At 32.7% G+C, this 12982-nt stretch overlaps 1 protein-coding gene and 1 long non-coding RNA gene across 8 annotated transcripts in view; one reads left to right on the forward strand and one right to left on the reverse strand.

Annotated features, from left to right (window-relative positions):
• Nucleotides 1–12982, forward strand: part of LOC140696910 (uncharacterized) — a 136005-nt gene that overhangs the window by 48176 nt on the left and 74847 nt on the right. For 4 of the 6 annotated variants that reach the window (XR_012073568.1, XR_012073572.1, XR_012073571.1 and 1 more), the window contains exons 6-7: nucleotides 1329–1416; nucleotides 2579–2747. This is a non-coding gene — a long non-coding RNA (uncharacterized lncRNA). The remainder of the gene's footprint in view (nucleotides 1–1328; nucleotides 1417–2578; nucleotides 2748–12982) is intronic. The other 2 variants (XR_012073570.1, XR_012073569.1) reach the window with 1 other exon arrangement.
• MDGA2 (MAM domain containing glycosylphosphatidylinositol anchor 2) overlaps nucleotides 3988–12982 on the reverse strand; it is a 417841-nt gene continuing 408846 nt past the window's right edge. For both annotated transcript variants that reach the window (XM_031679006.2, XM_072962999.1), the window contains exons 16-17: nucleotides 8711–8816; nucleotides 3988–5913 (exon numbers count right to left, since the gene is read on the reverse strand). In XM_031679006.2, the coding sequence (XP_031534866.1) occupies nucleotides 5825–5913; nucleotides 8711–8816 (195 nt within the window). In that variant the 3' untranslated portion in view covers nucleotides 3988–5824. The remainder of the gene's footprint in view (nucleotides 5914–8710; nucleotides 8817–12982) is intronic.

Raw genomic sequence — 12982 nt, forward strand, 5'->3', positions numbered from 1 at the left:
ATAGGTGATTAAAACGTTCATCCTGGATAACAGTAGTGCTATTAATCTGCAACCAGTTATTTCACATACCTTACAGAAGCCCACACTTACTAAACTGATCCATAATTCTTAAATCACAATTCATCCCAGAAGATTTTGGTGCCTACTTTTTTAACACAATCTTATAAATGATCTTTCACAAAGGATGTAAAAATCAACACATATCTTTAATGGGCTAATTGTGCCTCACTGTGGTATTGAGTCTTTAAAAGCTTTTTAATAGAGAAATGATGACATTTTCATCTTAATTTGCAAATATAATTTCCATTCTAAATATCTTTTTGTTTCTAGCTTAAGTGCTTATTGACAGCAGAAATGTCCCCAAAACACTAATAGAGTATTTAACATAACTTCATTTATTGAAAGAAAATCCAAGGGAAAATAACATACAGCTATCTGAAGCTATTTAGCAGAAGGAAAATATCAAAAGGAAAAGTACGTTAAATCTAAACTTTGAGATCTAATATGTAACTAATATTTGATATGAATTTAATACAACGTATATTTAATTAAACGTATACATTTAAATATATTGATGAGATTCAAGAAATAAAAATGGTATCCTGGAAATCCAGGACAACAATTAAAAGCCGTAAGAAAACAAACTGAAACTAATAAGCTAATCCCTATTTCATAGAGTTTCCCATCACTTTATTGAAAAATAAGATTACATTTTAGCTCACCTCATGGAAAATTAGTACAATTGAAATTAAATTCAATCAGTTGTAAATATTCCCTTAAGAAAACTATTTCAGTTTCTACCCAGAGTTTAACCCTTGCCTTATTCAAAAGTTTTCATTCCAGTTCCTTAATTCCAGTATACTTCAATGTGGGTTCAGTGTAATGAAATCACCACTCATAATTTATTAAGCTTTATATTAATAATGTCAATAAAGTAGTCCATATACAAATATATGGAATATTTATCTCTCCCTAACGTTCACTTGTTTCCAAACAGAGATAAACATATGATGGATTGATTCTTAATTGGCATATGTCACATTAAAATTTCAAGTCTTTTAAAGTCTTATGTTTCTATGTAATAACATATATATTTACTTATAAATATTATGGATACTCAGCAGAGAACTTTTAATACCAGATTTGGAAAAAGTTCTGATCACTCTGTGGTAGTTTTTCTCCTAAGTCAAAGTAGAAAATGCCAGAGACATTGCTTTTTAAAAACAAGCACTAAGAAAACTAATTAAACTAGTCAGCCACAAAGGGAACATCATTGTAGGTAAGGAAATAGCTCGGGATAGAACCCTATGATTTTATTGTTTTCACAGAAAATGCAATAACTCCTCATTGACATCAACTACCCAGTTGCAAGAAGAGTGTACTTTCTGCTTTGTTGAGACGCAGACAAAGCAATTAGTAAGTAGCCATCAACTAAGAAGAAAATGAATTTGGAATAAAATTTTTCAGTTTAAATGTCTGTTGAGAGGCTCTGATCTTTGAAAGGCACGTTAAAAAAAAGTTTTTTGATAAAGAACATGCATTCAATAGAATACTTTGAAATCATTCTATCAAACTCAGACTACATAGTCTGTCTCCATTTTTCAAATCACTGATCAAGACAAACAAAAATAGATCATGAAAAACACCACAGCCAGTTTCATACAGTCATAAGTATAGAACTAAAGTAATTAATTGTTCATCAAATTACACATTTTGACAGATAAGTTTATTATAAAGTCTTTAAAATAAAAGTGCATGGTTGGTGAAAAGTTAGTACAGTTGTCATTCATAATTTTGTCATGTTTAAAATATAAAAGTAAAGAATGGGATTATTTTTACCATTGGTAATGTGATATAACTGACTAGCTGGTTTGTAATTCTCATTATTGTAATTATCACAATTCATTGCCATGCCAAAGTTGATGCTGTGATGTAGGTGAAATGGAGTACCATTAGTGTAGCCTATTACATGATATTGTGGTGCACCATGCATCTTTCAAATCTTTTAAAGAAAATTTAATGGCAGGCCAAACTTCTAACCTACTAAGTGCTATGAATCACATAAAACCAGAAAACATTTTGATCCAGGGATACATGGCATATTGTAATTCACGATGGAACTAAAAAACAGGTAGCAGGAAAAAAAAACAAAAAAAACAAAACAAAGAAAGCAGGCCTAGGTATGTATATAATGCATGTAAAAGAAGATTTTTAAAAAGTACAAAATGAAAGTTACGTTATTTTTAAATAACGTGTATTCAACGACTGTTTAATATAAATCCTACAAGTACGATGGGACTATTATTACTATTGAAAAGTAATAACATTGGGCATGATTTGACACTTCTGGAAACAGTGAATTTCAATAACAAAGATGCCATTGGTTTTAGGATGCATTATTATTTTATATATCACTACATAGAAATGCTGCTAATTGTAATTAAAATAGGCCTGATTGCAGGGATGTTAAAATGTGGAAAAACAACCATCTTTGAACTAATGAAACAGAGTAATGCTTCTAATTAATCGGGATCAACTGCTGGCAATAGGAGATTACATGGTATAATCTTTCTCCCAGGAAATTAAAAGCTCCGTTGCCTGATGCTTTCCAATGAGAGAACAACAACCAAATATCGGCATCAACTACACTTAAAATGTGTTATCAAAAAGGAAAAGGGGAAATATTTTGGAGAGTTCAACTCATAAATACAAAAAATATTAGGAAAAGGAAGGCAGTTTGTAAACAGGTAAGTGCTTTAAAATAGTCATTATTGTCACTAATATTAAAGAAGAGAATACTTAACACAATTTACATTTCACTTATTGCCAACCTTTTAAAATTTCTGCATTTTTACCCATTGACTTCGAATTAAAACAACTGAACAGTTGATCTGGAGTGAAAGAAAAACATTGATTCTGGTTTGTTGCTTTATGTAAGTGATTCAGAACCCACTTGAGTTATGTATTTTAATTCGTTATCATATAAGTAAATCTGATTGCTTTGCAGTTCTTCTCGGGACCCGTTTGTCCTCGGCACTTATCTGCAATTTCTCAAATATTTAACCAATATTACTGTTTGAAGTACCAGCCAGTTCTCACTAACTTCTGAAGCCTTGTATATTCTTACTGTGTGAAAAATTATAGAAAGACTTCAGTATTTTATGAATGTTTAATGGTAGGATTGAATCTTTTGCTTACAATCATTTCTTTGTCCAGGGTAACTTAGGATAAAAGAAATCTTAATTATTTTCTCGGAAAGGACACATATATATCCAAATATTCTGAACGTAGCTTTTTTGGGGGGTTTTGTTTTTTGGAAAAGCCTCGTTCAAATAAAATTAAAGATCAAGGAAAGAAGGTGGCAATGAGTTAAGCCTCTCTTTTGATCTAGAACATTTTTATTGATATTATCAGAAATGAGTGTGCAGAAAATCAATTTAAAAAGATGATCCACTACTATGGGATAGTGGAGAGAAGTGGTTAGTTGCCACACAAATAGGAAGTCAGGATGAAGGTAGATTTAGCAAATATTAAGCTAAGTGCCTCAAATATTGTTTACTTAAATCTCTTTGGTTTGATAGGATAAATGGGTGATTGTAATTTTGAAAAGTTTTCAATATGCTTGACTTATTCAGGTAAGTTATAAAATTTATTTGTTTACTCTGTTTAAATTTAAAGAACTTGGTTTAGCTCAATTCTATCACTACCTGGATATTCAGTCTGGTTCCTTCTTCAGCTACGAAAATAAACATTAAATTCCAAGTTCCTATTTGTTTCATATGTTACTTTCCAAAGTTTGACTTTTTTTTTTAAACATGTATTACAAGTAAGAGAGAGTGCATCAGGGAGTTTCTATTAAAATTTCTTCCTATAGACATTAAAGTATATGAAGCACTGAAGATTTATCCCATAATTGATAAATTGTATAACTAGTCTCATTTTGGTTGTAAGTGAACACTGTTCAACAAACACACATACCGCTTTTCATACCTTACCTGGAAAGAGGCTTTATTGAACATAGCTGTAAAATTACCTTTTAAGTTGAATTACTGAATTTGCACAAACATTTCTACAGAATTTTTAAAAAAAATCAAGCTCTGTCATTTTCTACTACATTTTGTTGTGCTTTTTATATTAATATTTGCAAATGTTATAATTTAATACTTATATCCCAATTACTTGCATAATCAGTTTTTTTTAATCCTGGGGTGTTGAAAGAACATATAATAATAATAATATTCTTCTTTAGACAAAAGTCTTGTTAAATGAAGTTAAAAGCTGAGATAATTTAAGGAAAAAGGTCTTCAAATTTCATAACCAACAGGTTTAAGTGAAATTTACAATGCATTGGAAAACTGGCTGGTTAAAGGTATGATTTGTCCTCAGGTAGCTCAAAATCATTTTTACAGGTTTTTGTTTTTTTTGTAAAAGTGTTTTTTAATCTTGGTAAAATAATAAAATAATATTTCACAATTTGCACAGAGTCTGACTAAAGGGCAGAGGCATATTCCCCTCAGTGTTTAGAATAAAGCCAGATTTTTCAGGCCCAGTTCCGCTGTAGAGTTTGTATGCACTGCAGTCAAACACATTTTCTTGTTCCCTCTAAAGCTAGGGCCAATTTCATTTCAAATGGAGGTTAGAGTGAAAAATCATTCTTCTGTTTTACCACCTTCTGCGCTAAGTATATCTTAACAACCTTTTGCTCTGGTTGACCCATTTAATAACCTGGAAGAATAAAAGTGTCGCTCCCATGTCTGGTCTCAATGGAAGTTATTTTCTAATGGACAATAAGCCGAAAGGCCATGGCTGTCTAGGAGGTCAAACAACAAATATCTCGTCTGCATGGGCTTACGCAGCAGCTTCGGTCCTTTCTTCTTCAGAAGCGGCTTTGTTGTCTTGCCTGTAATTTGCACATTTAGGCTCTGTAGTTTGTTTATAAAATAGTTTTACACAAACCACTCTTAGCAGTGCAAGCTTCTGAGTTGAAAATTATTCAGGCTTGTTTCATTGAAGGCACTTGGTTTCCATGGCAATTTATAAAAGATGGTGGTTTGGTTTCTTCGTTGGAACAGGTGACTTAGTTTGGGTGTTCGAGTGGCCGCAAGCAAACTCCGATAAGCCTGTGTAATATGTAAGCCCAGGTATACCATCCTGGATAGCAGTGCATGCAAAAAGAGAGCATACAGTTATCTAGCTTAGCCGTGGGAGGAAAACAAATAATAATAATGAAGGCAGGGTGGGGATAAGGTGGGGAGGACCATGAGTGTTTTAAATAATTCTGAGTTCGGGTTATTGTCAAGGAAGGGTAACAACCAAAGGTAAAAGGGCCTACATTTATTTAATTCTCTATGCAAAACCTTCTCGAAAGGAAAATAAATGCCAGCTCTTCACGTACCCTGTTTACAGTGAGGTTTTTGTTGGCAGGCCATTAGGTTTCCATGGTAACAAGCAAACTATTCATTTGAAACAAAACCAGCCATGACTTTGTGCTTTGACAAGGATTTCTATAGCTCTTTTTTTTTTTTTTCCTCGAGTTCAACCAGATGACCAGATGACGCTGTAATCTTTTTAGCCACAAAAGCACCTGAAGGTCTCTTCTCTACTCAGGTCAAGATTTTCTTTTCTATGTAGTGCGGAATAAGTTATACTTCCATGATGTCTTTTTATCCCCAGTGCTTAAAAAAATTTGTTTTTATTATTTTATTTTTGAGTCAGTAGTCAGTGGAGGAATCTTTGGTAGTTTGTTTTTTCAGTGTCCATTTACAAAGACTCTTTCTTCATGCCAGTGCCTGGTGAATCTTTTATAGCCTCTGCCAGGGTAAGGTCACCTTCGAGGACTTAAAATAGAGATGAGGACGATAACTGGAAAAAGCCATATATGTACTAAAATTCCAACAGCACCATCGACAGAATCTAAAGACAAGAAAGTGAATGCCAAGGGAAGGAAAAAAAGGGAGAATAAGTATTCCATGCAACTACCAATACAACTTTGGTGAACTAATAAAACAATTTTAGTATATGGAAGACATTTTTGGAAAACATTTGTTTTTTGGTTTGTTTTCTTTATCAACTTCATTTCCAAGACAAGTGAAAAGAAAAATAACTTGAAGATATGGTGATGTATTTGATAAAATTAATATATCATCTGCAGATTTTTAAACTGATGTAATATGCTATGAAAACTTGTTCAGAAGATACTTACGTGAGTTGGTGTCTAACCTCAACCTCAGAGTTCTGCTAGTCACATGAAGGCATGCACACAGAGAAAATTCTCAGAAATCTAGAAGTTTAGCTTCTTTTACTTTTTAAAAATTTTTCTTAAGCTTTCAGAAATGTTCAAGCTTAAAGACCACCAAGAGAAAAACTCTTTATGAAAACTAGGAAAGGATTGTTATGTGTAGAGAAATTAACTGCTGCAAACAGAGGGTTATATATGTTTAGATCAGTCAATTATCTTTAAATTGGGTAAACAGTTTTCTCCATAGTGTAATTTTTGGAAGTGCTATGAAGTCCATTCTAACTAAAAAATCTCTTCTACCAATCTGCCTTACGATTCCTACTACAGCTGGTACTTCCAGTGAAGCTTCATGTCCAGATGCTACCTCCTAGAACATATAGCTTACCGAGGAGGGCTAATAACACAGGCAAGCCAGTAATTCCTTACCCTGGCTTAAATTACAAAGTGGCTCTCAACTAGGACTGAGCTGGGTTTTGAAAATAAGAGACAAACAATTCTCAGCTTTGGTAGTGTGGGCATGAGTACCACATTTACTGCCTGAAAAGGACTGGGAGCCTGAGCAGTTAGGATGAGGCTTCTGGCCTCCAAGATGGTTTGTACTTAGACATTAACATAAGTTTAATATTCATCAAACACTACTCATCAAAACGAACTTAATAAATGACAGTTAAATACATACAACTGTAACACAATACTTTCTCATACCAACGAAAATATTGTGTTCAATTAGAGTTACTTGTTTCCTGTGATTTCCAGAGGCTAAATAAAAATACCTCCAATAAGTATAGATATATAGTATTTAAAACAGCCACATGGTTTTCTGGATTTAGTAGTTTAAGAGAAGAAAACTGATTATGAAACTGTTCTACTGTGTAATAATAAAGTGCCTAAGGGTTTTCACAGTCATTTTACTGTGACTACTCTTACCATTCTGCTTTCTCCCTTTCTTGGGAGTAAATTATGTTCTCTTGCTTTTCTCATTTTGAAAGTTTAATTCAATTTGTAATAGTTTTCAGTGATTTAATTGTCAAAATGTAACACTGGTGTATAAGACAGTGACTATCTTCAGCTAACATAATGTTACTGTCACTAATTCACATTGGGAAATTCAAAAGAAATCCCTTTCTCCTCTAAGGAGAATGCATGTTTTTCTGTGCATGAGACAAGCCTACTTCATTTGGGTGTAGCTACTGGTTTTCTAAAGCAACATTAGCCAGACACAGGAGGATATTTTTCCTAAATGTGTTACTTGAAACGCTAAGTGTAATGACAACAAGGTGAAAATTATGAGCAAAATGGCTCATTGTTATACACAATCTTGGTTTTTGTCTTCTAACAATGTTAAAAAATGGTATCAATTTTGTTCGTACAAGCAATCACTGGGTAGTTGAACAGATTTGAGTTTCAGCATCCAGACTAATACAATTTCTCACTAAAAATACTGAATTACAAAGACTCTGATTTGCTCTAGACTTACTATACACAATGGATTTTCATGCTCTTTTTATAAGTGATAAATAATTGATGAGTCTTTTGTGTAAATTTAGTTTGATTGATACATCTTTCTATGACCACAAAATTAAAGATTCCAGATGGGCCTATGAAAGTCCTTCAACTGGAAGAATTTTTCATGGGAATGATTTTAGATTTCTTACCTTCACCTGAATAATATAGTGAGGATTTTAAGAAGCCCATCATATAATTCTGATGATTTCTGCATTACTTATAATTTTTTTTATCTATACCCCTCTTCTATTAAAAAATGGATTTGTGGTGGAAAAAATGCAATGTGAAGATATCATTAAACCATAATATTCACACTGGAATAAAAAGTGAAACCAAATTATTAAACAAGATTGTGATGCAGGTAAAAGGAAATTAATTATACCAGAAAAAAAAATTAGGCTGCTCCATTACTTAACATATATGCTAAACTAAGACTTTTCACAATATAGGATCTATTAAAATGGTTGGCAGAAATTAGACCTAGGAAACACAGTCATAAACTTGGGAGAATAAAAACAGCTATAGCTCTATAAATGTGTGCTGAGTATATAAATTAGCCAAAATTTTTTTAACACTACATTAAAAAATATATTTTTATTGAAGTATAGTCAGTTTACAATATTGTGTCCAAATATTTTAATAAAGTAAAAAATAATCCACTGAAATTAACAATATAAATTTAAAATATTTTAAAATCTTAATTAAAAATCAAAGTGTGCTTGCTTTACATAGACCTAAATCAAAATTACTTTTTTTAAATCTTAGGTCAAATAACTAAGGTCAAATGCCTACTATCAAACTTAATACTTTGATTTTAAAATATATTCAAAATGTTAGGGTCTCATGCATATGAGAAATTTCTAAATAAACAAACTAAAAATAAATTAGTTTTAAAAATTAGACCACATTAGTTTAATAGTCATTACATTAAACTCACATCAAACCAATCCAAGAAGAGACACTTACTCTTAGTCGTTAAGTCTTGTTTTGCACATTCTCCTTCTGCAATTGACACATCATCAATGGCAATGTCACCTTCTATGCCAGGACCTCGAATACCTTCAAAAATGAGCTACAAATATGAATGAAACAAACCTAAATGTAGAGCTTTGACTTGCAGATTAATTTTTATAGAGACTGAGGAGCCAAACCTAAAATTGACAATAATCCTGGCATCATTTATTATTGACAGTCTTCAGAACTGTTACCTACAAAAAACATAAACTCTCTTAACAAAACCAATAATAGGATTTTTTATAGTTTTCCACATCAGAAGCTCTGTGTTGATTTTAAAACAAAACTAAGCCTAATTGTATAATAACAATAAAAACAACCACAATTACAAATGCTATCACTTTTTGTTTTCAATATAAGGAAACTTTTTTCTCTGAAATATTTGCCTGCAATAGATTCCCTCCAAAGTTCTCTAAACAGATCTCATAACACTGGTTTTCTAGAAATATTTTAGGGAATGAATCAGTTCTGGGATCTTTGCAACAGTATTATGTTTATTGAAGCCCAGAACAAGGATTTACCATCTCTGTGAAATTGTTTGATCTCTTGCAAATACAGTGAATAAATTTATCACATATTCCCCCTATGCTATGATTTACATCTATGATTTCACTTTTGGCATTTTATTTTTAAACATTGAAGATATTTCTGGGTTTACTTATGTTGAGTGTCTTGAGGCAGACCTTTGAATTTCCAATATCTAAAACAGTGTTTGACACTAAGGCTTAATACATTAGTGTTGAAAGAATAGATAAATGAAATCAATCTCCATTTATTATCTATTATTAAATTCTGGATACAAGGGCAATATAAAGACAATTAGCAAGTTTAAGTTTCATTTTTGCAGAAATAAGACTCTTCTAAAATTTTCTGACTCGCCACACAATTATTCTTTGCTTGTAGTAAAACTTTTTAATCCTTTTGATACTAAAAAGTAACCTATGCATTTAGTCATTATATTCCCAGAAAATTTTCTACATACCAAATGAAATACCTAGTTTGGTCTTCCCAAAGAAAAGGTAGCTTAATAAAGAGCTGTTTTCAACATCAAGCTAATATGTGCACTTTAATACAATTTCTAGTTTTATTTTATTGCAACAAATTAGTGTAAAAGTTTACTTTTATCAATGCCAAAATTTTTGTTTGTTTTTGTCATGTCTTTTATTAAAGTATCTGACTATGACTCCTTAAAGACAATTTTGTGGTGACTGTCAGAGAATTTAGGCTACCTTTGTGAAGCGGATCCAGTGTTCTCTGATACACTACCCTAATTTAATCAATTGAAATCTCTACATAGGAGAGTAGAGGCATTAGTTACCAACTTTTGCATTGAGTCCTTTTCCCAACTTAAATATAGTCCTTAGGAATAAGAATAATTTTCATTATTTGATAAGAGAAAAAGGTTTGAGAAACGCTTATTATTATATTTAATTTGTTGTAGAGGGTTTCCTGCTTACCTGTGTTGAGATAAGTATGTTAATAGTCTCCAAATCCATTTCTTTGAAAAGTATCCAGTATGTCTTATATCACTGAAGCCAAAATTAAATGGCAGGCCAGAGTTAAAACATTTAGAACCAAGTTGGCAGAATATGAATTCTCAATCCTCAGGCTCAGCACTGAGGCGTCATTTTGGCTGCCTGTAAATAACAACTTGGATTTGACTTAAGGTGGTGTTTGGGAAGGTATCTGGGTAGCGGCTAAAAAGCTCTCCGAGGCCTATTTAAATTACAAGAGAGAGGATTTTTAAAAAATCAACAGTGTAAAAATTTAAAAGCACTGAATATGGAAAAGGAGAAGTCACTTTAATGCTGCAGAATATTCCATGTTATGGAAACAAGGTAATTTATTTAACTAGTACTATTGTTAGATATTAAAATTATTTTCAGCTATTCTTAACAAGGCTGAGATGAATACATTTCATATAACTATTATACACAATTATGTGGAGCACATAGTTCTTTTAAGGTCACCACCAATTGCTCCTATTAGCACTCTAGCTGTGAGAAGACATTGCCTTCTCCTAACCGTGGGTTTTTAAGTATTTTGGGTTTTTCCTTTCTTTGATATGTGCTGCTTACCTGGTAGAGAATCAATGTTAAGAGTAAATCAATGGTTATTCCCACCCCCTTCTTAGTTTCAGTCATGTGATGCTGAGTCTTCTCTCCTGAAGATAACAACATGAATGGAATGTTATCTTGGAGAAAGTCAGAACTCAAAGAGTCATGCTGATATGAGTCTGATTCCATAAAATCAAGTATTTTCCACATTGCCCACAAGACTAATACTTTATTGAAGAAAAGTGGGGCGCTGTCATCACAAGTTTTTTTTTATGCAGGTATTTTAAAGGACTAAATGGAAGAAAATGTAGATACCTGCCTCCCAGTCAAGTTTTGATTCTGGAGTGAAGCAGGAAGAAGAATGTATTAGTCAGGAAAATTTTGGTGTGGTAAAGCAGAAAGTTCCTCAGCCACCTAGGGTTTTAATTTTAAAAGATAGAGTGGAAAGAGAAAGAGAGCAGACATGGCATGTACAGTAGGATACAGGGATTGCAACGTAGCTATGGCAAAGCTAAGGGGACTGCACTCCAGTATGATCTGTGTGGGAAGTGAGATGTTGCTGAAAAGGCTAATAAAGGTAGATTAGAATGTTCTGCACCTGCTCACACTTGAAATTTAAACAGATGAAGGTGAAGTCATAATCCTTGCATTGGGAAGGATGCTGGAAACACAGGCTTGAGACATGGGTTTTTCCATCTTAGCTATGTAGAAGTGAGTAGATAATAAAGTTGCCCAGTTTTTCATATTAAAATACACAATTATTTTCACTTACTAAGTTCCCGTTACCTGGAGGTAGGTGTCAATATAAAGTAATGGAATTATTTTTTAAAAATCAAAATTACAATGTATAAATCATCAAAATCATCCCTGAACTTTTCAAAGCTACTTTCCCTGGAATGATTCCCGCCATTGCTCAAAGCATTTCAAAACTTCTGTTACTGACTTTAAAGTATTAAATACTCCTACTTCTCCTATGAATTTTCTTTTTCTTCCCTTCTTTCTCCCTGTGCAGCTTGATCAAAAACACAAGGTTGAACCTAGGCTTGCGCTAAAAACAAAAGTCCGAAAGCAGAGAGGTTGTGAAGGATGCAGCCATCCTTTTTCTGTGGTCAGATTGAGAGGGGACGTTGGGGAGCTTTTTGTGGTAAACATCAGAGAGCACACTGACAGATGTCATTTAATACGTGTACTGCCTGCCCACTGGCCATGGGTTGACTGTGTGTCGTTGGCTGAACAGCAGAAATACAAATCAACAAAAGTTGAAATGTCTTATTTCCAGAGGGCTACCTCAGTCTAGAACATTATTTTATATGAGTCCTTTATTCCTTGGGGATCCTGAATGAATTAAGTGTTACAGTAATAAAAGCTGGCTGACTTGAAAATATATTATTTACATTTATCAGCACACCTATAGATAATACAGTCTGTCACTGAATAAAGGAAGTTGATTTCTTTCCATGCAGCATAGTAGTGTTTTAGTGACCATGTGGAGGTAATTAAGAGAATTAGTAGTAGTTATTACTGGGATGATAAAAGTAACTTCTGACAATCAAATTCTTGGTACAGTTATAATTGGTGCTTTTAATATTTGTTAGCGGTTTTGTTCTGATCGTAGGGAATGCAATCCAATAGGCTAGAGAAATACTGTTGTCTTCCTCAGGGTGCTATCTGAACATGAAGAAAGCAAAAGGTACCGTGCAGTGTGTTTGTTTCCTTTCAGTTTCCATAGCAGTTTTGCTATTAAGAACATATTTGCTATTAAGAATCATTTTTTTAAAACTGATTTGACTCTCACAAAGAAATATTTATTGCATTGTTCTGTTTATGCTCTGAACTCTCACTACAATGCCACCTGAATTATAATAATACAATTTAATAAGTTCTAACAGAGTTGTAAATGGCTTCTAGACTAAGATTGAGAAGGATATTTTCTCCTTCATATTGTTTTTCATTTTGAGGTAGATAAGAGAAATAAAATGCATAGGTATTAAATTAAATAATGTACACTGGCCGAACTTTCAACTGCTTTTAAAAATAAAGCCCTTATGACAAATATCTTTTTTCTCAAATATAAAGATGAGAAATTTTAACAGTCCATTATAATATGATGTATCTCAACTTGGAAGATGTGATCTGTACGCAGTGAAGAAAATCTGAATTACAATCA

Source organism: Vicugna pacos, chromosome 6 (assembly GCF_048564905.1).
Source record: "Vicugna pacos chromosome 6, VicPac4, whole genome shotgun sequence".
NCBI lineage: Eukaryota > Metazoa > Chordata > Mammalia > Artiodactyla > Camelidae > Vicugna > Vicugna pacos.